Source organism: Pseudomyrmex gracilis, unplaced genomic scaffold (genome assembly GCF_002006095.1).
Source record: "Pseudomyrmex gracilis isolate BER0280 unplaced genomic scaffold, ASM200609v1 scaffold_93, whole genome shotgun sequence".
Lineage (NCBI taxonomy): Eukaryota > Metazoa > Arthropoda > Insecta > Hymenoptera > Formicidae > Pseudomyrmex > Pseudomyrmex gracilis.
In genome coordinates this window covers 280,778-306,238 of record NW_018020677.1, presented here as the reverse complement: position 1 = coordinate 306,238, position 25,461 = coordinate 280,778, and the positions used below count along the sequence as shown (strand labels likewise).

At 36.6% G+C, this 25,461-nt stretch overlaps 3 protein-coding genes across 14 annotated transcripts; 2 read left to right on the top strand and 1 right to left on the bottom strand.

The window, feature by feature from the left end:
- Nucleotides 1-252: 252 nt before the first annotated feature.
- LOC109855596 (male-specific lethal 3 homolog) lies at nucleotides 253-4,051 on the top strand. 3 transcript variants are annotated; one of them, XM_020430039.1, is made up of 10 exons: nucleotides 253-629; nucleotides 814-882; nucleotides 1,587-1,696; nucleotides 1,776-1,959; nucleotides 2,160-2,345; nucleotides 2,437-2,741; nucleotides 2,828-3,037; nucleotides 3,298-3,464; nucleotides 3,617-3,701; nucleotides 3,844-4,051. In XM_020430039.1, the coding sequence occupies exons 1-10, from the start codon at nucleotides 528-530 to the stop codon at nucleotides 3,941-3,943; spliced, it is 1,518 nt and encodes a 505-aa protein (XP_020285628.1). In that variant the 5' UTR covers nucleotides 253-527; the 3' UTR covers nucleotides 3,944-4,051. The 3 variants fall into 3 exon arrangements, with proteins under 3 accessions (XP_020285628.1, XP_020285627.1, XP_020285626.1); XM_020430038.1 differs by having other exon boundaries at nucleotides 3,268-3,464; nucleotides 3,844-4,050; XM_020430037.1 differs by having other exon boundaries at nucleotides 3,265-3,464; nucleotides 3,844-4,050.
- Nucleotides 4,052-4,246: 195 nt separating this feature from the next.
- LOC109855598 (transmembrane protein 256 homolog) lies at nucleotides 4,247-6,385 on the top strand. 2 transcript variants are annotated; one of them, XM_020430041.1, is made up of 5 exons: nucleotides 4,247-4,509; nucleotides 4,973-5,126; nucleotides 5,294-5,415; nucleotides 5,494-5,645; nucleotides 5,821-6,385. In XM_020430041.1, the coding sequence occupies exons 1-4, from the start codon at nucleotides 4,405-4,407 to the stop codon at nucleotides 5,635-5,637; spliced, it is 525 nt and encodes a 174-aa protein (XP_020285630.1). In that variant the 5' UTR covers nucleotides 4,247-4,404; the 3' UTR covers nucleotides 5,638-5,645; nucleotides 5,821-6,385. The 2 variants fall into 2 exon arrangements, with proteins under 2 accessions (XP_020285630.1, XP_020285629.1); XM_020430040.1 differs by having other exon boundaries at nucleotides 4,249-4,509; nucleotides 5,494-6,381.
- Nucleotides 6,386-7,905: 1,520 nt separating this feature from the next.
- Nucleotides 7,906-24,167, bottom strand: LOC109855588 (E3 ubiquitin-protein ligase TRIP12). 9 transcript variants are annotated; one of them, XM_020430018.1, is made up of 26 exons: nucleotides 21,962-22,101; nucleotides 21,656-21,896; nucleotides 19,824-20,141; nucleotides 19,267-19,578; nucleotides 17,991-18,077; nucleotides 15,653-16,010; nucleotides 15,158-15,336; nucleotides 14,886-15,059; nucleotides 14,394-14,770; nucleotides 13,936-14,220; nucleotides 13,481-13,861; nucleotides 13,216-13,388; nucleotides 12,951-13,125; nucleotides 12,627-12,849; nucleotides 12,204-12,441; nucleotides 11,714-12,119; nucleotides 11,458-11,646; nucleotides 11,186-11,371; nucleotides 10,889-11,080; nucleotides 10,578-10,807; nucleotides 10,011-10,433; nucleotides 9,622-9,874; nucleotides 9,288-9,533; nucleotides 8,871-9,200; nucleotides 8,439-8,757; nucleotides 7,906-8,351 (listed from the first exon to the last, which is right to left on the bottom strand). In XM_020430018.1, exons 3-26 carry the CDS (start codon nucleotides 20,110-20,112, stop codon nucleotides 8,155-8,157), a joined length of 6,222 nt encoding a protein of 2,073 aa, XP_020285607.1. In that variant the 5' UTR covers nucleotides 20,113-20,141; nucleotides 21,656-21,896; nucleotides 21,962-22,101; the 3' UTR covers nucleotides 7,906-8,154. The 9 variants fall into 9 exon arrangements, with proteins under 9 accessions (XP_020285607.1, XP_020285608.1, XP_020285611.1 ...); XM_020430019.1 differs by lacking the exons at nucleotides 21,656-21,896; nucleotides 21,962-22,101 and adding an exon at nucleotides 24,065-24,167; XM_020430022.1 differs by lacking the exons at nucleotides 21,656-21,896; nucleotides 21,962-22,101 and adding an exon at nucleotides 23,223-23,320.
- Nucleotides 24,168-25,461: the final 1,294 nt, after the last annotated feature.

Genomic DNA, 25,461 nt, shown 5'->3' with positions numbered 1-25,461 from the left:
TTGCATATACATTACACTTATTTGATTAAACTGCTCACCTTTTCAACTATTCTCTTTTTCATTGTTTCCAATCGCTTTTTGTAATTTTTCAAGCAAGTAATTCTCATAAGCACACAGTTGTTGGAGCCGTTTTTTCTCTCGCGTGAAATTGCTTCAGTTTTAAAGAGACAATGCGACAATCGAGATCGGTCACGTGGTTCATGACGTATTTGTAGGAAATTGCTCCAAGAAAGATCCAACTTCAGGAGGGGAAAAAATGTATGACGCCGTACACGACGCTGAACGGTACCGGAACTTTAAAAACATTGAAGTAAACATTGATTAAATAACAGTCGAATTGATTTAGTATTGAAACAATTTGTGGAAATTCGATTGAATCGCGTCGTATTAATGTGAATACTAAATATACTCACCGATCTCGGTCGGGTGTATATTTCCGAGTGGTTGTTTGTTAGGTTATGTTAGCGTTCTTCCTCTATGTATTTTAAATACTTGTGTAAACAAATATTAGTTATATTGTTGTAACAATGGTGTCAACGCGAGGACTGAAGGTGAAGTTTTGTGACGGAGAAAAAGTGTTATGCTACGAGCCAGATCCCACGAAAGCAAAAGTATTATACGACTCGAAGGTAGTGTTACATATTTTGCTAAGCGCATAAATACGTGTGCTCTGTTGACACGCATAAAGCAATTACTTATTTGCAAAAATCGAAATTAAATGCAAGACAATTTAAAAAAAATTAACGATATACGCTAAGCAAAAGTGACATGTCAAGTCGCATAACAATCATAGTAATAAAAATTACTTTACAGGTACTTGATGTCATTGTAAATAAAGATCAAAGAGGCAAAAAAGCAGTGGAATATCTCATACATTTTCAGGTAAGACATAAAACCTCAATTAATATTATATTTAGCTCAATGTGTGTGAAATTATATCAAAACAATAATACAAGACTGCGTGTTGTGTGTGTATGTATATAAGATGTCCAAGGTTTCCTATTCAGATTGTGCCATTGTGTTCTAAGAAAAAAAAAGTAATATGTGAACATAGGTCTTTGTTAAACATAAATGTTCTGTGTTACAAAGTTATAACAAAATTAAAATGCTCTTCTATTAGGAAATCTTCGCTGATACTCTCTCACAGCAGCACAAGCACTCCCGTTGCACAATTCATAGATGAAATGGATATCTGCATAATCTTCATTTGAAAATAATTGTGGAATTTTGCAACAAAGTTGTAAGACTTACTGATATAATAGTTATTAATATTAAGAAATTTATGTGAGATCATCTTTAATGAAACTAACAATCTGAAATAAAGAACGAAACTTGCATAAACACAGATTAGTTAAATATTGTTGCTCAATACTAAGAAATTTGTGTATTTTTAAACTTCAGATTTTTATTATGACTTTGTAACAAAAAACATTTAACACACCTATGTTCATATAACATTTTTTTCCTTGTTTTTGTTCATAGAACATACTGGCACAGTCTAAACGGAAGATCCTGGGAACATCCTGTATTTATATATATGTAAAAGAAAATATAATTGATATTTTTACATATAATTATCATATAAGGGTTGGAATTCGTCTTGGGACCGTTGTGTGACAGAAGAATATGTACTTAAAGACACAGAAGAAAATCGCCAACTTCAACGAGATTTGGCACAGAAGGCACAACTTCAACTGTATGTATTTAAATTTAATTTACTTAAACTAAAGGAATTAACTGTGTGCGATAATATATTTTATATTGGAATAAAACAGAGGCGCTTATTTATATCGCCGTGAGCGCAAAAAACGAAATCATAAGATGTCAGAACGTTTAACTGAAACTGAGCATCAGGAACCACGTCGTCGAGCAAGGAGTGGTGGTAGCAGAGCTACTTCGGCCACTACTGGTTCCTCAGAAGATGGCAGTTCCGGGCAACATGCTGATTATGACACAGAAGTAAATACGAGACACAAATATTGGGTTGGTCAGAAAGTCTTTTCGTATTTTTAAATCAAACTTCGTATTAAAATACGAAAAGGCCAACCCAATATAAATATAAATAAAAAAATGTAAAAACAACTTGTCAAGAATAGAAGAGTTTAATTGTATAATAAAAACTAAGCAAAGTTCAAGGATTGTTTTATATATTCATGTAGGAAGCAAACACAGAAGAAGATACAGAGAGTAGTTCTGATTACATGGGTGAATCAAGTGACGACGAAGACAGTGGTGGAGGCAGCCAGTCAGGAGCTAGTATAAAGCCAGGAATTGACCTTGATATAGGTAACACATTGAAACGGATTTTAGAGCAAGATCATGACCTGATAACAAATAAAAACAAGGTATTTTAAAATAAAACTACTTTTGACTTTAAAAACCGGAATTATTATATGTAAATTACAAAGTACTAGTATCACTATTATCTATATTCAGCTTGTAGTTCTGCCTGCACAACCTACTGTGATAAATATTTTGGAATCCTGGGTACACCATTTTACTACAACGCAGTTAACGAATATCCCAGAAAAGCCTCAACGAAATAAAACAAATAATACATTAGAAAAAACAGTAAACGATGTGAATCTATGTAGAGAAGTTGCTGATGGCTTACGTATATATTTTGACTTCACACTACCTCATCTTCTCCTATATAGGCAAGAAAGAGAGCAATATTCTTCTCCAAAGTCCTTCTCATCAAGTAATGAACGACCTGGTGTCGCAAAAGAGGATTTAATCGAGTAAATTTTTCTTTATTAATTACACACATTAAAATTTCTTCAAAGATTCAATTAAAGATGTTTTGATTTATATATTCCTTCGTTAGAAACTTAGAAACGTCCGCAAAAGAAGAACTTGAAGAAACAGAATATGCTCACTTGCCACCTTTTCAAGATCAAGATTCAGAATTAGACAACACATCTAAATTAAATAGTTCTAAGCGACGGTTACGATCGTGTCGTGTAAGTTCAGTCGACGAAAGCCGACAATTGAGATCTTACGACGAAGGAAAGCAAGATGGTGGCAATTTATCGAGGTATATAAACCAAGTTATCTCAAGTATTCTTATCGTATTTATATTTTTTTATAAATTTAGTTTTTTTTTTTTTTTTTTGCATCCTTTCCTTTTTTCTTTTTTTGCGAATTTTCCTTTTTTTGGAAATTTACCTCATTCGTTTGAATTATGTTGCAATAATATATGAAGTTTTATTTTCCTCGCTTTTTCAAACTAGATATAATGTTTTTGTGATTGTTTTGTTTTAGTAGCATAGCAAGTACAAGTTCCCGTTGTTCTAGCCCGCGAGGTGTAACACTAAGAATGCCGCCTGTTACATCCGCGCAAGTAAACGCTTTACTTCAGCAATCGAATAAATGGAGATTAATGCCTCAAGGTTCAATGCAACTTGAGAAAGCACCAAGTCCGTCTACTTACTACGGTGCTATTCATTTAACGAGATTATTCGGTAAATAAAATTTATATTTAGACGCGGACCTGAAGTTGCAATGTAGACGTAACGGATCAGCGTTGTAGATACGCTAATTCATTACGTCTACAATAAACATACTTTTTTGTTTAACAACATAGATCATAATTGTAAATTTTTTTTACTTCTAGTCAAATTACCTGAGCTACTCCAGTCGGCAGATATACAGAGCAAGAAACTGAAAGTACTTTTGAAATATTTGGATATGTTCCTCAGGTAATAATAATAATAATTATTATACTTAAAAACACACTGTATATATTACAGCTTTTTACATCAATAAGAAATATAATCAAAAAATTGTTTTTTATATACACACATCAAAAGATTAGCAATAATGTAATGTGTATTTATGCAGTTACCTGGAGATGCATAGAGAATGGTTTGGAGAGCAATTTTATATGCAAGCAGAGAGGGAAAATCCGTCAACTCCAACGTCTCAAATGAATAACGTTTAATACTTACTTGTGTAGTAACACTCTTTGCTTCCTATAGATTTAAGTAATTGTTCTTACAATTAATTAAAGACTGAGACCAAATTGTAGCATCAGAAGAGAGATTTATAATAAATGACATTCTCAAAAATTTCTACGCTCACAGTGTTTATGCTTCCTTTCATCTATTCCGATGAATAAATATACTTTATTACGAACGAATTTTTGAAAAGGATGTTTCAAAAATTTTAATGCAAATCTTCCAAGATGGCGCTTACCTCATCAGTTTGCTCGTTATTGTCAATTCGTTCGTCATTTTATTTTGTTCGTTTAACCGGAGCGTGTCGGGTCGGAAGTAACATATTAATATTAGTGTATAGAGTTCTTGGTAGGTGATATATACATTTCACAGCGCACAATATACATTTTGCTTGCAGCTTGCTTATACACATATATACATATTCGGTATAGTAACGTTCTCGAAAATGGGCTTGCAAGACGCCGTTTACACGGCTATTACTGTACCTTTGAATGTCATACAAAAAACAGGTGTAGGGGCTGCCTCGTATGCGTGGAATACAGTTGCGTCGGTAAGCTGTGTTGCATGTTTCTGTTTGTTTGTGTAAACTAACAAACAGAGATTTTACACCTGCGATCGTCTACTTTTTGATAAACTACTTAACTAAGTATGTGTAATATTTTTAGCTTTTGCACACACAAAATCAAATACACGTGCATGTTTAAATAAAAAACGTATGGTAAAATCGTATGTTAAAAAAAATCAAAACACAAATAGCACTGCTAATAAATAGACGGTTAACCTTAGTAAAATGGACTTGTTGAGTTACAGGTTAATGTTTAGATCAGAAAAATACATAAAATCTTTGATACGTACGCACAAAATTAGTTTGTCTTTTTAGTTGTCTAAATTAGTGCACAAAACTCAATAATGTGTCGACAGCATAAATTGCAATTTATACAAATTTATAATATATATTTATATGTTTTTATATGAAAAATAATATATAGTAATTCAACAATATTATTTTATAGGCACCTAATTATCTAGGTTTAAGACCAAAAGTTGATATAATAATGGCAGAACCTCTACCTTTATGGAAATTGGCTGCTAATACCGGACCATATGTAAGACTTGCAGCTATCAGTGGTGCTGCAGCTGTGATACTTGGTGCAGTAGGATCACATAGTAATTAAATATTTTATTATTGTCTGTATAAAGCATAAAATTATATTTATAAAAATGTTTTAATGAAATTGCACATGTGTGTAAAAAAAAAAGATTTATTGTCTTATATTTTAAACCTGTATCAATTCTGTTTTTATTAATTCACATTAATTCTTTGTTTTTTGCAGGACATTATCCCAAAGATGAGACAGGAGTAGAAAAACGTCGTATCTTTGAAACTGCAAATCGGTTTCACTTCATACACACTTTGGCATTGTTAGGATTACCACTGTGCAAATACCCATTCGTGGTAAACTAAGAGAACATTATATTTTTTAACTCTAGAAGTATCTCTAAAACCAATGGTAATCACACATATGTATTGCAGGCTGCTACATTTTTTCTTTCTGGAATTGTACTGTTTAGTGGTAGTTGTTATTATACTGCTTTTACTGATGATCTGAGATTCAAGAGAATACCGCCATTTGGAGGATTTTGTCTTATATTGGGATGGTGCAGCATGCTTCTCTAAATATCAATGTAAACTTAAGAATTTTTACACAAACAAGAGATGTGATCCTTTCAGTTACGCACATAAGTACATAAATGTGAATTTATAAAAAGGGGACAAAGATGTGATTAAGGGAGTTGAAAAGATGATTCTTTTACTGCACAATATTAAATAAGTACGGCTGAAAAATTTTTTAATTTACAGATCGTGTAATGAAGTGTTGTCTTGAATTTGTTAGAACGCGCGCTGGTCAATAATGACCCGGACCCCGTTCTCCGAGATTTAATGTATATGATTATTTTTATTTTATAAAGTTTAGGAGATACATTCCTCTTATGAGCAAAAATAAGTTTTTTTTTTTTCAATGGTGTGTAATTTTTATCGAAGGCTTTTAAGAAAAATGAAACTTAGAGATTTTGAATAAAGTAAAATTTATACTACTGAATTGATATAAATATAACTTGTTTATATTAATGACATGGATTTGAATTGCATATTCTGAACTGACACACTTTATAACGACACACACTCAAGCTCCTTGTCAATGGTTAATTCCTTGCGCACCAACATTCGTCATTCATTGTCACACAAAATTAAAAAAAAAAACGCGATAAAAATTTGAGTGTTCACAGTCAAAAGTCGTAATAATGTAACTTACAAATATGTGGTAAATCTAAGAAAAAAAATTCCGGATATCACGATTTGGTGAATGAGAGCCTGAGCACAATAGAAAAAATATTAGGAATAAGAATTAGAAATAGAAGTTAAATGTACTATACAATAACGAAAAATATAATATATAAATACAGAAAGTATGTCATGGTTATATATATACATGATATACGGCTTATATTTATATACATTTAAATGTTATATTTTAATTTTTTCGCATTGTACATTACATTTAACCTCTGTTTTTAATTCCTATTCCTAATATTTTTTCTATTGTGCTCAGGCCCTCATTCAGAAAATAGCGTAAGATTAAATTATATGACAACCACTCTCGAGTTTGGTTAACAAAAAAAAAGTAAGCGATTCTTGAGTAATTTGTGTCTCAAAAATGCAAACAAAATAGTGAAAATTGATCATTTGGAATAAACGGTTTTTCAACCGCCATGTATGCTCACATACGTACATACGCACACACGTTCTCAAGTTTTGTTTTATTTATTTTTTTTTTTTTTTTAGAACTCCGCATTTCCGTAATGATATAAGAAAGTAATGTGTCTCATATTATCCATTTTATATACCACAGCTTTTGACTTTATATTCCGTTCTATTTCGTATCTCTCGTACAATTCTTTTACATTTTTGTTTTCTTGTTTCATAAATATGATGATCTGCCTGTAAGTAAATGGGGTATCGGAATTTTCTTTCGATTTCACACATGTCGCAACGGCGATTCTTGACGATTTTCTGGTTGCACTCTTACACCGCTAAATAAAAGTAATAATTGGACTAATTTTACCTATAATAAAAATATCAAATAATAATTATTATTATAATGAATGCTACACATTGATTAAACTTAAATTAGGAGTTTTTTTTTTTTGCGTACGCGCGAAACGTGATCCGCGCGCATTACAATTCACATTGGAACTTAAGCAGCGAACACAGAGATCGTTTATAAAATAGAGGATAGCAGCGAGAGACACAACACGGTGTATTGCGTGTATGTGTATGTATGTATCTGTGTGTGTCTGGAATTAGCATTGTTTCCAACGATGAGACGCGCGCCTTCATATTTCCGTCGTAAACGCGTGCGCATTCCCTTACTGATTTTAGCTCGTGAGATTTTTTTTTTTTTGTTTTTTTTTTGTTTTTATTTTATTTTATTTTATTTTATTTTCCTCCGCGCGGATTATGAAACGCGCGGAAAAACTGGCGACGTATGGCGATGCCTTAACACAAAACAAAAATGCATCATCACTGATATAAAATTTACTTATGTTTAGCAAATGTTCTCCTCCGGATCTCGGGCTATTATATTTAATTAATGTAGTATTTTATAGAGCAATATTTTTTCGTTTACTATTATATAAAGTATTTATATCGACTTGCGTATATTAAGACTATATTTACAAATCTTTTTCTTTCTTTTTTTTTTATTGTAACACACTGAAGAGATAAGTTTTTGTTTTCCTTAGAACGAGAGGTTGCTCGCGAACTACTCGTACCAGTGAAAACTCGTACGATTCGGTAATTAATTATGTAGCTTTGCACTTTTTTTCTTTCTGGTCAAAGTATATATATTACACTCCAAATCGTAATCATTTTATATAAATATCAAAAAGAGAGAAAATGTTCCGATAAATTTGTTTCAAGAAATAACGAAATAAAAAAAAAAAAAAAAAACAGAGAAATGGAAAGAATTTCCGAAAAAGTAAACGGGAGGTAAAACACCTACTGTAGTCATTACTGTACTCATCTACCAAAACACATACAAATTTCACGTAGATGTCAAGTAAGTTCGAATAATTGTTGGACGTGAATAATACAAAAGTAAAGAGAAAAGTAAAGACGCTCTTTCATCTGTTTCTAGGAGAGGTGGAACGAGTGTTGGCCCTCTTGCGCAGCTATCCGCAATTTTTCTTTCATTATTTCCAAAGTAGTGTAATCAGGCAGTTTTAGATAGTTTACGCAAGTCATTACTGATGGTAGAAAATCATCTGTCTTCATAGACGGATCGAAGGTCTTGCGTACTATTGTTAACGGTGGTGTTAAGCTTTTGAAACCTGAAAAATGCAAAACCCGGAAAACAAATTAACATCTTTTGTTATACTTCGACAAATAAAGTTTGAAAATGTTATGTATATATCAACCTCCAACGGGTAGACGGGGTGAACCGGTAACAAACTGAATGAACTGTCGCTGCTCTTCGCTGTTGTACTTCGACATGACCTCAAAGAGGAAACGAATGGCGCGCGAATCAGATGTGTAACCGTGATCGGTTCTGCAGCACTCGGCAAGAGTTTTTACATCCCATTGTCCGCCAGTTTGTGCGTGTCCACAGAATACCGCTTCAAGTTCCTCCGGAAAGAATAATCGTAATTGCAACGGAGGAAATACCGATTCAAACCCTTCGCGAAAAGCTTCCATTTGTCTGAACACTCCTTCGTATAAGAACCAGTGTACCACCAACTGGAATTTTGCAAGAAATCACGTGTATGTCAATCACATAATACCTTTAGGCAACACTATCAAAAACGTCGAGAGCGTCGAGAGCGATCTGTCGTTTACCTTTCCATACTTACCTTAATATACTGATCTAGATTATGAATAGTAACCGGTATCTCACTACCACCCTTTCTCAATTCGATATTTTCGTAACCTGGCAACTCGAACACAAGGCCCAAATCAGCAATTGGACAAGAGTCCAACTCGAGCGATTCGATTAACTGAGCTCTTTCGTTCGATTGCAGCGTCTGATCCTTTTCCATAGCTTCCTTCTTTCTTACAACTTCTTGGAGTTTGCTAAGAGTACGATACACGTCCGGACACACGTGTGCCAGATCCGCTAAAGTGAACGTATGTTCCTCTCCCAACAACCAGCGATAGAAGGTTAAACTAAATGGTAAGTCCAACTGAAAGAAGAGAGTAACGTATATTAGACGAACAATCGTGGTAAAATTCGTCGAGCAATTTAGCAGACAAGTAATTTTCATACATACCATTCTAGAATCGTATATTGCCTTCGCCATGAATTTTCCGAGAAATTTAAACTTCGTTTTTAATTTAGCTAGATGAGATACTTTAGTATTCCATGGAATGGGCGCGGAGAAAAGCCCGTGTAAAGGATTAACGTATCCGTCTTCGGCAGGATTGGAACTACCGTGCCACAGGTCCAAATCAGCGCGTTGAAGTTCCTTAGAGACTAGAGCGTAAAATTCTAAAGTTGGGCCGAGGCCGGTACCGACCTGTAATACGCGCAAAAACATATTGAGTTAAAGATTTGTAATGTTAATTTAATAATCTAAAACGAAACATACACAAAAAGTGACAAACCTCGTTGACATATTGCACTTCAAGCAACGCCTTGCTGGAAGCTAGATCTTGAATCACTTGCTCGGCTTGCTTAAGAATATCCGTTCTCGAAATAGTTCTCTTCCTTCGTTCTAAACGTGGCGTAACGCGCTCTTGACTGTCAGAACCCGAAAGTTCCGGTGCAGAATCTAAGAGACGTTGTAAAGCTCTGTCTCGGTCAAATGACGTAGCGTATAACAGTAGCTGCCTTGTCTCGAATGGGAAGAGGAAAGGACTAAAATTTCAAAACGTTTTGCGTCAGATTATTGGAAACAAATTCTGAATTATCAACAAAAAAAAGAAAAAAAAAAGAAAAAGAAAAAAGAAAATAGGAAAAAAACATCCAAAAATGCTTTACTAATTATACTCACCAGACAGTCGCTATCTGTTGTAACCAAGACGGTAGATTTCCAGTCATAATCACCAATGGGTCCTGCAACTGTCTGCTAGCTTTTGCAGCGATCTTGGTGTTAATAAAGTCCTGAGGCGACAATAAACTCATGCTCTTCAGATGAGGGAACAATATGCCCCAGTGACGATTGAGAGCGTGCAAAAGTCGCAGCAGACACAACCCGTCGAGAGAGGCATCCGTAATGGTCACTGAGGGTGGCAATGTGGGTGACAAATACGGCGCGAGAGGACAGTGTTGAGATGGAACTATCCCTTCTAGCCACAAACTGTCTTCTTTCCTCTTCGAACTAATCTTTGTACTTTTTCCTTTTCCCTTCCTGCTATTACCCTGTGAACTCGACCCTGATTTTGGGGAAGTTACAGTATCCTCTTCTGGTACAGGTCTGTATCGAAAGAAAATTAAAATTTTTTTTTTCGCCAATTATAAGTATAGAAACATTATCAATAAAAAAGAGAATAAACAAATCACGTTTGTTTATTTTTAAAGACATTGTTAGAAGTTGAGACAAAAAGTATCTTCAAAATACCTGTAATATATTGTGTGTGTCTGCACCCATACTGCGTCGTGTCCAAGAGGCGGTTCACTATCAGCCTCTGCTTCAGAGTGATCCACTCCGGAACATCCAAACTGCCTGACAGCTTGATATACTGTCATATTAAAAGGTAGAACTTGATCAGCAATTAAGAACTGAAGCTTATGTTTAGCTGATCCTTGACTTATCACAACTGCCGCCTGGCAAAGGGAATCAACGAGTGACTATAATTATTTACTTTGTGTGATCTTATTAGTTTCCATTGATTCCAAAGAAACAAAGGACAACTATGAGAAAATACATACCAAAGTGTCGTCAATATCGTCTTCGCTGTTGTCGTCATCGCTGACCATCGAATCGGCATCTCGTATTCTACCATATCCGCGTACCATCAAATACCGTTCGATTGCCTGAACTAACGCAAGTGGATCTATTTTTACAGTACCGCCTTTCCATTGTTTCAAATTATTACAGTCCGGATGCCGTTGAAGATTACACTACAAATCAATCAAAACATTCGCGTTATGACACTTATAATAGAATTGATTGCAGAAAACTCGAAAGATTGAGATATAACTGAATTTATAAGCTCAATTTTATACCTTAAGTTGATGTGTATTGAAGAATTTTAGAGCACTGGTACCGCCGCGACCAGCACCAGAACCCGCGGGTAAATCATGAACCTTCACCGGAAATTGTTCTAGCTGTGCAACGCAACTATTCAACTTTGCTACCAGAGCACCGAACGCTCCGGGATTAAGATCCACAATATCATAGTTCTGTTGCATCTGTATACGGAAATAATGTTATGGATTTTGCAATATGTGCGCGGATATATTTGAAATGCAAAAAAGAAAAAGTCGGTTCTACTCACAGTGGACTCGGCAAACAACTTCCAAAACATACGGAGGCGATCGTAACGATTGCCTGGTGCATCTGTAGTAGTGAGGTAGTTCAGCAAAGCCTTGATAAGACCACTGTAATTCATTTCGAAGGGCGATATGTCGCTCTCAAGAACTATATCTCGTAATTCTGTTAGCGCTGACAACATTTCGTCCAGTTCCTGCAAACAAACAGAAATTACGGTCTATTGTAAAAAATGTGTAAACACTATTGATCATTACATTTACATTTGATTGTAATCGTTGAATAGCAGCAGTCAGTCGAGCAAGGACAGTCAAAGCAGGATGAGAACAAGGAGCATCGTCCTGATATCTCGCCAGGAATTGGGCCGCTTGCTCGCGCACCCACGCTTTTGCCTTATCTCGATTTCCGCCAGTTAAACTAGGATTACTCGGTGGTTTCGATAAGTTGGTGGACGAGCTCGAGTCTCTCTTGTCACTACTAGTGCTGGACGATGATGACTTGCGGCCCCATTTGGCCGGATTGAGATTCCCCAAAAATCGATTGTTCTTCGGAGTGAAACCGGTAAAGAGAGACTCCGGTTGCGCTTGTTGCGGCGTGGTTGCACCTCCCAGTCTCGAGAAACGACCTTTTTTGTTCTGCCGTTTTCTCTTCAGCACGTCACCGATTCTTCTAATACGTGAAAAAAAAACCACAACTTTAAATATTTAGCATCATGATTATCTCTTTACAGATTTGATATTTTATTATACTAACAAATGAGCACTTTGCGGTGTACTCGATTCTTCTACGCTATTGTTCAACTCCGTTCTGTGTTCTAACGAAGCACTGATGTTTGGTTTATACTGGCATGACGACGGAATAGTACCGAACAATATGTTGCCATTTGAAGATGGAGAAACAACCGGAGACGTGGCACTACTAGAAGACAACATTGCGGTGGAAGAAAGTGGTGTATTAGACGGACCTGGCTGTGGGCTTGGTAATGATGTACCTAAATACATACAATACAAATGTCGTTATGATACGTATAACAAGTATCTCGTATTTGTTATCAACAAATAATCATATATATGCAATTGGAACACTAAATGTCGTAATATGCAATTGGAACACTAAATGTCGTAATAATCGATAACGAAAATGTGAAGATAACAATAAAATTTTTGGTGTAATTACCAGAAGGGCACTTAGGTGGTGAAACACCAAGAGGTACTTCGGGATCTGCTAACTGACGAACTTGATGCAGCACACCCTCGCGATGAAAATGTACCCCAAACACTTGAGGCAATCTCTTCATCAAGATACTCGCCATTTGAAGAGCCCCGATAACTATACGTAAATCTTGCGACGCTAACATACCAGCTATATGCGATGAAACCACTTGATTTTTTAGAACATCCTGCGTAAAAAAACGTAAATACAATATATCGCAAGAACACGTGAGTTATTAAGTTAAAATAAATTGAATAGAAAATATGTAATATCAGCATCTCATCTCACCTTAAGTAAATCGGTTGAAGCATAATACACCATACGAAGAAGAGCTCGGAGACACTTGCATTTTACAGCAGGACCAGCTGAACTACTATAAACTTCATATAATACAGAGAATAATGTTCGAATGAAAGACACTAGCCATTCGTTTGTTTCGATTACCGGAGGTACGACATCCATACTGCAGTCAAAAATATAACAATTATGTAAATAATGTTTTTTTTTTTTTTTTTTAAAGAAAAGTCGCAAATTTTACGAGAGTTGAACGCACCTAGATGAGCAAGTAGGACTCTTCCCCTCGGGAGAATTGATGTTTATTCTACGAAATATACTTCTTGCCATTCCACCATCTTCGTTAATTTGCTTCATCATTGTCAGATCTATAGTATAAGTTCGCCCTAAAGAGGAAAGACAAATTTCATCCTCACCATTTTGAAACGCCATCTGAAAAACACGCATAATCAATGCTTCGACTTTCTAGCAATAGATTAGGGTATTTGTAAACAAAAATTATTTTTGAAAAAAAAAAGAAGTACCTCAATAATCCTAGAATCTATAGTACTGAACGGATGCGCACACTGCCTTTCATCGCGCCATTCCCACTGGACAGTTTCCTGTTGATTGCTAGTCCGTTCGAGTAAACTATTTACACTGAATATCCCGTCTGTTGGCAATGGAGGCATGAGCTCTTCAATTAAACACGTAATTTCAAACCATTCCTGCGGTGAACGCGGCACCAATTCCACATCTTCGGTCTTGACCTCCAGGGATCCGGTCAACAAGTAACTCAACGTGAAAGCTATATTTTGTTGCAATAACAACTGTGCCAGATCGGGACAGCGATTCGAGATCACAGAGAGCATTCGTAGTACGGTTATAAAATTCGAAGTGCTATTGACTGGAGGTGTCATCATAAGCTGTAATAAGAACGTACGAAATAATGTATAAAAAAAGAGAACAAAAGTAAATATTTTAATGAAAACAAGCGCACCAGTTGCTGCAAATTTTGTAGAAGTTCAGCATTGATGATCTTATGTAGCATCACAGGATCCTGTTGGAAACTGTCAACTAATCGACTGAATGCTTGACATACACATTCGACACTTTTCTTATCCTGGTTCGTCAATCTACTCGTTAATAACGGTAAACTATCGGCTACCAAATGAAAATCTTCATGACTAAGATTTTGACAGCAGTTTGCGGTGATCGTCAAAGCTGCTCGTTGCGCCGTTATGTTGAAGAAGTCAACAAACTTTAAACAAGCCGATACTCCACCCTGAAATAAAAAGTTAGTAAAATTACTTCTATTGAATACTAATATTTTTAAAGCAGAGTAATTCAAATATTTGAAATGCAAAAATAAATTAATATAAAGAATATATGTAATTGTATATAAAAAAAAATTCATCAATTGTGTTAAAGTTTGCAAGCTAGAACGATTATACATACTGCTTGTAAAATTGTCTTGCTGTGCCTGCGTGACAGCATGGCCAATGCTGTTAAACATTGCTCAGCTACATCCATACATTCGATTGATTCGAGTTTCTGTAAAAATACTGGCACCGCGTCCACAACAACGGTAGACGACCGTGGCAATGCTTCCATCATATACGTGAGAGCTCGACATGCGTGGGTCATTATCGCGAAGTTATGCTCGATTCCCAACAAATTGATTAAAGCCGCTACAACTTGTTTGACAGGAAAGCCTGTTAAAGTATCCTCATTACCCATTACAAGAATCTCTCCCATGTTCATAACAGCTTGTAGTTGCTCTCCTTCATCGTCAACAGCTTGTAAACCGGCTAATAACTGTTGTGCCTTAGCAGCTGAAAACAATTAAAATCAACACATAAATAAGTAATCGGTTTGTGAAGTATGCAAAGTTTTTTTTTTTTATCAAATCATAACAATTGAAAGAGAAATATTCCATTATTTTCATACCAGAACTCGCGCCCATGCTTCTGTTAAGCAAATGTTGCATTCTAGATCCTAGAGCACCAAACACATGTGGTGGTAAACCTCTAGCCTCTAACAAAGCTTGTAATCGACCGACTTCACCATCGTCACTTTCGCTATCACCAGTCGTACCTGACAATCCAGATGGTCCTCCACTAGCTTTGTGTCACAAATTTAAAAAATCGATATTTTAAATTACGAAGTAATTTAACAAATATATATTGGAACACACATCAAGCTTGTCAACATCAATTAACCTGTGGCGGATGTAGCAGTTGATGCCGACTCCTCCTCACCTGTAGTTGAGACTAATTGACTGCTAGGAACGGATGATACCGATGTGGCGCTGATGGAATCATTCCCTGACATTAGCACACTGCTCAATCCACCAGAACCGCTCTCAACCGGCTTCCTCAGTCGCGATGAGGAACGATGTCTGCAACGTCAATCATATAGTATAATTTGTTATCATGTTGCAAAAAAAGAGAAAACTGTTTCAACGAGCATTTGTTATAACTGGATACACACCAAATGAACAATAAACGCGAATATTTGATGGATCGATTGATCGAACAGATCAATTGATCAATTTCACATTCGTTTGTTCGTTCACACGATGTATCCAGCTTAAGTGAGTACCCGGCTTAACCATCCGACAGCGAGCAAACTCAGAGTCATCATTGACTCATAGCACAAGTTCTATTTAGAAGAGTAAAAAATGATCCTGAATCAGCTGACGGAAGGTTAATTACCTGGAACTCGAGCAGGAACCCGTTGTAGAATCTTTCTTATGATGCTTTCCCGAAGTCTTGTTACTCGCTGGCAGTTCCTTAGATTGTTCGCCGGAAGCTTTTGCACGGGTGCGTAGCAGGTGCTTGTGTGTAGAATGAGGGTGTGCAGGGTTGGCAGAAGCGGTGGCAGACACAGGTGGACTGACAGTGGCCGTTGCGATGCCACTTGTGCCTGCCCCGTCATGTGCCAACGCCCCCCCACCACTCTCCACAGAGTTACTTGCTGCGTTACCCACTCTGATGCTTGACTTTACACCCAGGACTTGACTACTCGTACTACTGCTTGTGCTACAGGTTGCACCACCGTGTGATTTTGAATCTAAAATATTCAAATGGCACATAATCATTAAAATAATGAAGAAATAACTTCTGTGTGTTTATGTGATTTGTATATGTGACTATGGCTGTGCAATACACAATTTTCATAATGTAATGTACGTATATTTTTAATATTTACATTTTCAAAAGATACATGGGCAAAATGTTTATAGAAATTAAAGTAAAAATGTAAATCCTATTGTGCACAATAATAAAACTCAAACATTTTCGCAAGTTTGATGATTATAAGTGATGTATGATTTCTATCATGATATTTCATGCAATATTATATACAATTTTGTCTATCACAATATTGTGTAGAAATAAATTTGTATCTTCTAAAGCTAGACAATTTTACATATTGTTTATATAAAATTGTTCACTTTATAAACCTTTTTTTAATTACTACACACAATTAGCAAATTTAATTATTAGATATATTTTTGAGATATAAAAAAAACAACTCCAAATCACGGTATTATTTAAATAGTATATCACTGACACACACACAAGTATAAGTTAGATAAACTATAAAGATTATTTCAAGTCTGCTTCTTTATTTGAAATAACATTGATTTCAGCTAGTTTTCTACCTACACCACATTTATCGAAGAATAAGAAAATGAGATTAAAAATGTTCCTTCGCCTCTGCTGTTAGATAATATAGTACAAGCAAAATAAAGAAATGGAAAATCAAAAAAACAATTTCATCTGTTTACCTGAGTAGCAAAACTTTCGTAAGTAGAACATGAAGCGGTAATTCTTAGAATTTTTTGGAATTAATACCGTAATTTTATTGTATAGAACTACTTTAATATGTTTCCTGCTGTGAGAGTCACACTAAATCACAGTGGGGTTTTTTGTGTTCTAGAGGTAGTTCCACTTGTTGTTCGCAAAGCTCAATCGTTTCATCCTTGTTTTTCATCAAAAGTTAAACAAAAATAGGATAACGCTCACGAGCTATGCAAACGGCAAGTGGGACTTACCCTAGGTCTCTGGTACTTCACTACAATAATTCTCGTTTAGTAGCACATGCTGTTATTTGATAACAATTCTCACGGAACAATTTTTACGGAAAAAATAAAGATTCTAGACATTTTTTTTATATATTATTGCATCATTTAAATAATTCTGCATTTTGCGTTATTTTTAGATTCTTTTTTAGATGCAGTCAAAAACAACATATAATATATAAATTTGAGAATCATAATGAAATAATAATATAATTATTTTATATTCGTTGAAAGAAGTATGTTTTTGTGAAAAAACTTTTCACAATTTTATGTATCAATTCAAAAAGCAATATTTATTACATTAATTTAAAGGTTTTCGAAAATTATATTGTGTGTATATGTAACATCTCAATATTATTATTTTTGTATTATACTATATATTTATATAAACTTTACGAAAATGTTTGTAAACAAGTCATAAATATTTAGCATATTTATTTAATTTAAAAGAGTCGATGTGTAAATACTGATTTCTTTATTTAAAACACACATTGTTAATTTCTAATTTATTAAATTATATACATTAAACTGATATGACACATTCTAAGTACATACAAAGAAAAACTGTAAAAATCTGCAATTTGATGTAATATATAAATGTTCTCATAGTGATTAGAACATGATGATGTAGTTTTATATGTTACATATTATTTACATGAGAGAGATAATTATCAAACTTAATAAAACGTATGCACACTGTACAATAAATGTGTGTGTTACGATTATATAAATTTTTCCTGAATATAATTTTATAATAACTGATACCATGCACAAACGAATTTGACACATAAGTTTTTACCCTAACGTTAAGTAGAATGATACTTGTATATGGACATAAGGAATATATAAATTCACAATGGAGTTCACAATGACTCTGAGAAATATTGATTTATAACTACACGCGAAGTTTGCAAGAGAAAATAAGGGGAAGAAAATGTGTGTGGTACGAAGTGTGTTCTCCTTCTTACCTTCTTGATGGTAGGTTTGTGTTGATATTGGAAAAAGTGCTTTGACAGCAGACACAAATCCTTCCAGACATTCGCTCATCCTCTGGCCTAATGATACAGTCTGATCTATGACTCTTATTTTGACAATATGCTTGCATTTTCTAAATTTTATTATATTCCTATCTCGAGAAAACGCATTAACTTTCTTTGATCTTTGATTCTTTGATTGAGCGTCTTAACTAACTTTATCGCACATATTTTTATGCACAAAGATTAATCTTGTATCCGAGATCATAAGAATAATAAGACAAAATTTGCAATACAACACACTAACTTATTACGAAAATCCAATAGCGAATTGGGAAACACTGCTCCGAAAAAATTTCAACATGTCTTTTCATACTGTATGTGTGTGTATCACGATTTCAAGTATTGATTTTATAATTCCGCTTTAAATCAGCAGAAATTCATTTTAGTAGAGATACAACAACCGTGTATGTGTTTAAATACAGAAATGTATATTTCACAAAGAATTTCTTTGTTCGAGTTTATGTAAGATGCTACCTATGCTAGCTCCGCAATTTTCTTGTTCTTCTTCTCTGTGCATTGTTCAAGAAATCACCTATCAATTTTATGTATGTATCTGTGTATGTCGTTTCTTTTTTCTAATACGTTTATCATCAGAAACAAAAGATACATAATTTGTTTCGTCAAAATAATTAACACGAAAGATTTAGTAGAAAGATAAATATAATAACTGCACAGTAACAAAAAATTTCAAAAGGTTTTTATTGCTTGATATAGTAATATTCATCATTCATTGAATGAAGTTTATTATATTTTTACTTCCTCTCTTCATGCGCGCATATGTTTTAACATAAATTAAAATTACTATACGTAAAACTACAGAACACACAAATTTTTTTAATTTATTTAATTTATATATATTTAAATCAAAGCTATCTTTTTAATAAAAATCTACAAATAAGTAGTTGTTTTCTTGTTCTTAATGTTTCTAACTTAAGAAATAGATTGTCATAGAGTAAGACAGCTCTGATTTAAACCATGATATTCTCACTTACTAATGTCAAAAAATAAAAAATTCAAAGACAAAAATAAAAAGTAAAAAGTTTAATTAATACATAAAAATATGCATGAGAATTATATTTTTTGCGTTTGTTATGAGATTCAAGAAATTATGTGTCAATGTAAGGAATCCTAAAAACAAAATTGTATATTCACGCAAATCACACATCACATCTTGCAATCGGTGATATTGAGAGATATATGTACTAACCTCCTCTCCCTCTTGATGTGGATGGATGACTAGTGATTGACGATGTGCTCGATGAAGCTACCAGGTTGTGGTATGTGTTTGCCTTTCGACTATTGTATCCACTAGGAAGTGACAGATCGTAACTGCTAGTTCCTTGTGTTAATGCTTGTGGATTTTGAGGTGTACGAGAACGCGTCCGCGATGCCACACAATCAGTAGCTGTTAATGGTAATTCTGGTAAATGTGTCCTCGCTGCACTACGCACTCTTGTACTGCTACTATTGCTGTTATAGTTGGCTTGATGAATCTTATGATGTAATCTCCAGTCAGTATCTGTGTCATAATATTTTACGATATAAATGCATTACAATTAATATCATCGTACTATCATAATTATCATGATATCGTAATTTAATCCAACAAGATAAGAGAGCTGAAAAATATCTCTAAAACGTTGCAGGCAGTTTAATTACTCTAATTCAATAATGAACCAAAATGAGTTAAGATTGTGCAATAATATAAGCAAAGAAAAAACAAGAATAAACTTACTTTTATTTGTTATTTTTACATACACCTACCTGGATAAGAGTCTAAGCCAGCTCCATGATTACTATTTTCACCTCTGAGTCTGCCTTCACCTCTGGAAGAATTGTTTGTGTGTGCGTGAGCTGTACTATCAATTTGAGAGTTGAAGTCGTTAGTAGTAGTCTGTCTACGTCTTTTCTCTTCCACTGTATCTAAGATTGCAGCACTTTGTCGTTTTCTGTAGCCACTGGAGCTTTTCCCCCTAGGTTTAGAGGTGTCTGCTGAAGCACTGGCCTTCTCTACAGACCCCCCTGATGACAACTGATCTTGTTGATCTGCCATAGATTAATCGACTCATGCCACTATTCTGTCTGTAAAGACAAAATTATATACATGACAACTAAATATAAGAGGTTTACGTTTATATAATAATAAACATATTTATGACATATAAATATTATTCACACAATAGTTATTTGTAAAAATACAAAAATATAAATTGATTTTCAAACTTTTGAGAAATTACAAATTGTGCAACATTTTTTCTACTTATGTAAGAGATCAACAAATAATTTCTGTAAGAAACAATGGGATATAATAGGTAAACGTAAATTTTCTTTATTCATTTTTTTATAAATACGATAAATAATTAAGAAACCGAATATAAATCAAGAGTATGACAAAAACAAAAGGATTTTCCTTATTGCAGTAAGATTTTTCTCCTTTGTCAGAGGAAAACATCACTACAATATTTTGCGAAGTGAAACATTTACTTTAAGATTGTTATCGCGCACACACTCGAAATCCAACTCGAAGTTGCATGACCGAACAAATATGATAGAGTAACGTAATAACGCAATAAAGCTTACTTATTGCGTGTGATTTATTCGCGAGACAAATACAATTTTTTTCAACAAGCACATCACAAACGTTACTTAAAAAAACGGTCGTGTCGTTTATATTTTTTGTTGCTGAATTTGCACGTCTACGCTGGTTCGTACATAACGAATGCAAAGTAGACAGCACAAACGCTAGCAGCAATATCGATAACGTGATTCAGAAAAAAAAAAAAAAAAAAAGAAAAGAAGAGGAAAAAACTCCTTGTCTCAGTGCGAGCCATATGCGCCTGGATAACAAGAGCGTGACTAAATAAAACGGTCGGTACGCGATACGCAATTAACGTTTTCCCCCCGTATGGCAGCAAAAGGAGAGATAGTAACGAACCGAGAATCATAACAAACACCACGACTGCTAGGTCCGTCCGATATCGCCTGCTAACGCGGAATTGTGCCGTTGACATTGCAGCGGGAGACCCCTTCCCTTTCTCACCGCGACGTCGTATGTATGTTACTCAGTTTTCTGACAAAGGCTTCGAGAGGACGCAGACAGCGAGCGAGTCAGCGAGAGAACGAACAGAGAAAAAACTCCGCAAACCAGAGAGAGAGCAAACCTCGAATTTGTTAGCTCTTTACCAACAAAGACTCGTGGAACGAGTGTGAGCGAGCGAGCGAGCGAGCCACCATTTGCTCGTGATCAAGTAATGGTGGACGGGTTTTCTCTCTTTGTCCCACTCTGATTCGCACACGCACTTCTCCTCTCTCGCTCTCTTCGTGACCTCAGGTTGAAGTCCTCCAAAAAAGAGGAACCCCCCTTCTTTCCCTTGCCCTTTATCCCTACACTCTTCCCCTCTTTCTCACTCTATCTCTTTCTCTCTTCATCTATCTCCTCGTCTTGCGTACCTATGGACTCTTCTTCTCTTCCTCCTCCCACCCACTCGCGCCCACCCCACGCACTTCATGATGCTTTCGTCAGAGGCACACTTCTTCCGAAAACAATAATCATAGGAAATTATGTACGTTGTATATACATATATGTATTGCTTTACCTGAATGTGGGAAAAACATGCCCAAGGCATCGCGAGGCTGTCCTCCCTCGACCTGTTGAAACGCGAGAAGACGAGGAAGACTGCTTTTCTTCGTCTTATCGTTGCGTACGGACGTAACACACATGCACGGGGTCCGACGGCGGAGATGCATTAAGCGCGCACGCAACGGTACGTGAGAAACGAACAAGTGCGAGTGAGCTGCCTGACTCGTCGTTGCCTGTCTGCACAGCGCGAAGAGCAACTACAAAACGTACACACACCACCAATCAACAAACAACAAGAAGACAAGAGCACGTTCGAACGAACCAAGCGCACTGAAGACAAGTCGCGGCGGAATGCGACAACGGCTATCGGCGCTCGGGTTGGTTAGGACTGGGAGGCCCGAGGACGCTCCGCCCCCGACGTCAATGTCACACACGCCAACACGAGCCAGCACGCAGGCAGCCAGGAGCTACACGCGGATAATACGTACGTGATTCGAGCACGTCGAAACTGTTTCGCTGTACGTCGGAAAACCTCTGCTCCCCTCACTGCCAAGAGAGAAAGAGAGAGAGAGAGAGAGAGAGAGAGTGAGAAGGAGAGAGAGAATAAGAACTCCCTCACCCTCTCCTCACGCTGCCACTCCGCACTGCGCGTGCGAGAACCCCAGACCGAGATCACGTGATCGGACCAGGCCCGTACTTAGTCGCGCGTAATATGAGATGCCTTTCTAGAATATTTGCGTTTCTTCTGTAGTTTTTTTTTTTTTTTTTGTTATATCTCAGGTAACCTTTGACCAACCTCAATCGACTCAATTGACGATCAACTTGCGAGATACAGATCACAATAAAATGTTCGAAATTGCGAATTGAATCTCCGCGACTTTTTAATGCTGAGTTAATAATCATCGAAACATCGCACACGTAAAATTGTTGAAAAACTTAAACTTAATTAAATATCTCTCATTGAATCTTCTCATTCAATGTCATCAAGAAACGTAAAGAAAAAAGAAAAAAAGCTGCTTAACCGAATTAGATAATATCGAAAAGAAACAGAGACAGCGCAATGAATCATCCAGATAGCGAAACAGGTGACGAAGATGCGGGAGATACTTGTTCTTGCGCATGCGCAAGAGTTTTTCTCTCGATGCGGGGTGCTCCATTTGCCGCTACTGCGCAAACAGCGGCGGCGCGAACGGCCATCTTGTTTGACCGTTTTTTAAATCTTTATTTTTACCGTGTTGTGCAGACGGTGCAAATGAAAAACCGTCCTCGCGAACCGTCGGTCGCGCGTACGCAAATCGAGATTTTAAAACAACAACAAAAAAAAATATGCGAACTGCAATTTTGCAATTTTGTTCGCGAAACACATTACACTTCCTTCACGTACTACGTAACAAACATCGATCGATCGCAAATTCATCGTCATGGAACGTCATGCACGTGTAAAAAAAAAAAACGAACCTATACACCGACGTGCTTTTGCGCACACTGCGCGTGTTCATTTATATAACGCGCATTCACGTATTTGCTCTGACGTTATCGCCGACAGGAAATCGCCGACGCGAACCGAATTCGTTATCACTCACCTTTGCAAAAGAAAAGAAGAGCGCGTGAATCTGCTAATCTCATCTGTACTCGAGATTCAAATTATAACAACGTACGGCTGAACAAAACCCGCACTACGTTATAAATTTTTTACATTTATCACGAGCTGTTCCAATCAATGTTAATTCACGTTCACCGATAACGGTTCAATACGATTTTTTTTTTTTTTTTTTTTTTTTGTCAAGGTCCGAAAACGCTCACACGTCCAGGGAACGACAAAATCTTATCTATCGTTCGAGCGTGTGCCTTCGCGAATCAGCGACTGTAAAAATGCGCAACACACGACGCATTTGCTTCAAACATACGCTTATTCGTTTCAAGGTCCGATTGATCGTCTACGTGTGTTCGAACCGATCGAAATATGCGACGGTGTAGAATTACACGACACACGAGAGACGCGTCGCGACGAGGGGGTCATGTCTTGGTGAGGTTCACTCTCACTCTCTCACTCTCTCATTCTCTCACTCTCACTCACTCACTCACTCTCTCTCTCTCTCTCTTTCTCATTGTCGCATAAATAATATTATCAAAAGATGCGAAACGACAACGCGTGATTCGAGGAAGACGCGTCGTAAAACCAGATGTCAAGATATCGCAGTCACCGATCTCGGCGTGCGGCTATTGGCTGAGAAACGCATCTGGCAGCAGCCAATTGACCGATGATAAACGACCGCGACACAATCAGCCGTGCGATGTCAAAACTGGGGATCTGTCCGGGGGATATCAGCTGTGTCCGGCATTCAACGGGATCCACGCGACGGCCGAGGAGTCCGTTCTTCCGGACTCCTCGTCCCAGCAGGAAGAATTAACGCCCTTTACTCACCGTAAAAAGGGAGCTCCTCCCTGGAAGTCGGACTCCAATTACGCAATGCGATGCGCAAGGGGACACGTGAAAATACAGAGTGAGCTGTCAAGTCGATTCGTCGTCTGCTACGAGATATCTCGACCGAGATGATTACAGACGACGGGCAAGGTCGGATTCGCATCGGATTCGAGAACGCGCGTCTCGATTGTGAAAGCGCGCACACACAAAATTTCGCGTGCACAACGCACGCGAAATAAACGCGGGACCAATAGCGTGGCGCGAAAACGTTTGTCTGTGTCACAGCAAAACTGTCGGATATATTTAATTGGGTGTTTGCTTGGAGAGTAAGGCCTGGTTTATGCGGGCAAATAAGGCCTTGTTTTGGCCTTGTTTATGAGGGTAAATAACTGTTAATTTATGCCGGAATTGGGGTACAGTTCAACTATAGGATTTCAATGCTTCTGTTACATTCTGTTGTGCTTCTGTTAATAAACAGAAATATTAAAATCCTAGGCCCGCATAAACCAGGCCTAAGTTTCGTTTTCAACAACCACTCGCACTCGTGATCAATTTCTTGCGCTGTTCTATGGTTGCTTTCCAGCAAGGAACACAGACAAAGTCACACAATGTTTGACCAGAGAGATTAGCCTGAGAACGGCCAAGCTCATAAGAAAATGTGGAATCACTTTTCCGCCCTGTGAGCCAGCGCAATGTTCATACTGGTGCACATTGGATACGTTCAGACAACTTAACAGTTGCACAACGGTTGAGAGATAATCACTTCTGATTGGATCATACTTTTGGAACCTCAACAGATTTTGAAGAATAGTACTATCATAAGTGATGATCTCTCAACCGTTGTGCAACTGTTGAGTTGTCAGAACGCACCCAGTGTGTCTCACTCATAAAGCCTCTTGCACAATGCGAGGGAATAGTGATAGCGATAAGCAACAGACACAGAATTCCAACTCGTCGGAAATTTTATCGCTATTGCTTATTCCGTTTTCTGATCTGCATTGATACGTGTGTATTTTTATATGTTAGATTCCGCTGTTCTTACCGGTACTTATAGATATAAACTCTTTAAAACTGGTGTTACTTCTATCGCTATCGCTATTCCTTCCATTGTGCAAGGGGCTTTAATAATGGACACTGGGTGCGTTCAGACAACTCAACAGTTGCACAACGGTTGAGAGATAATCACTTCTGATTGGATCGTACGTTTGGAATCGCCGCAGATTTTGAAGAATAGTCCTATCATAAGTGATGATCTTTCAACCCTTGAGTTGTCTGAACGCACCCACTGTGTTACACAGCGTCGCTTGTGTACGTAGCTGGAAACAGTGATGTAAGATCTTGCAGGCTAGCACCAAGAGCACCGAGGTGTTGGGAGCCACTGGGAACACGCACACAAG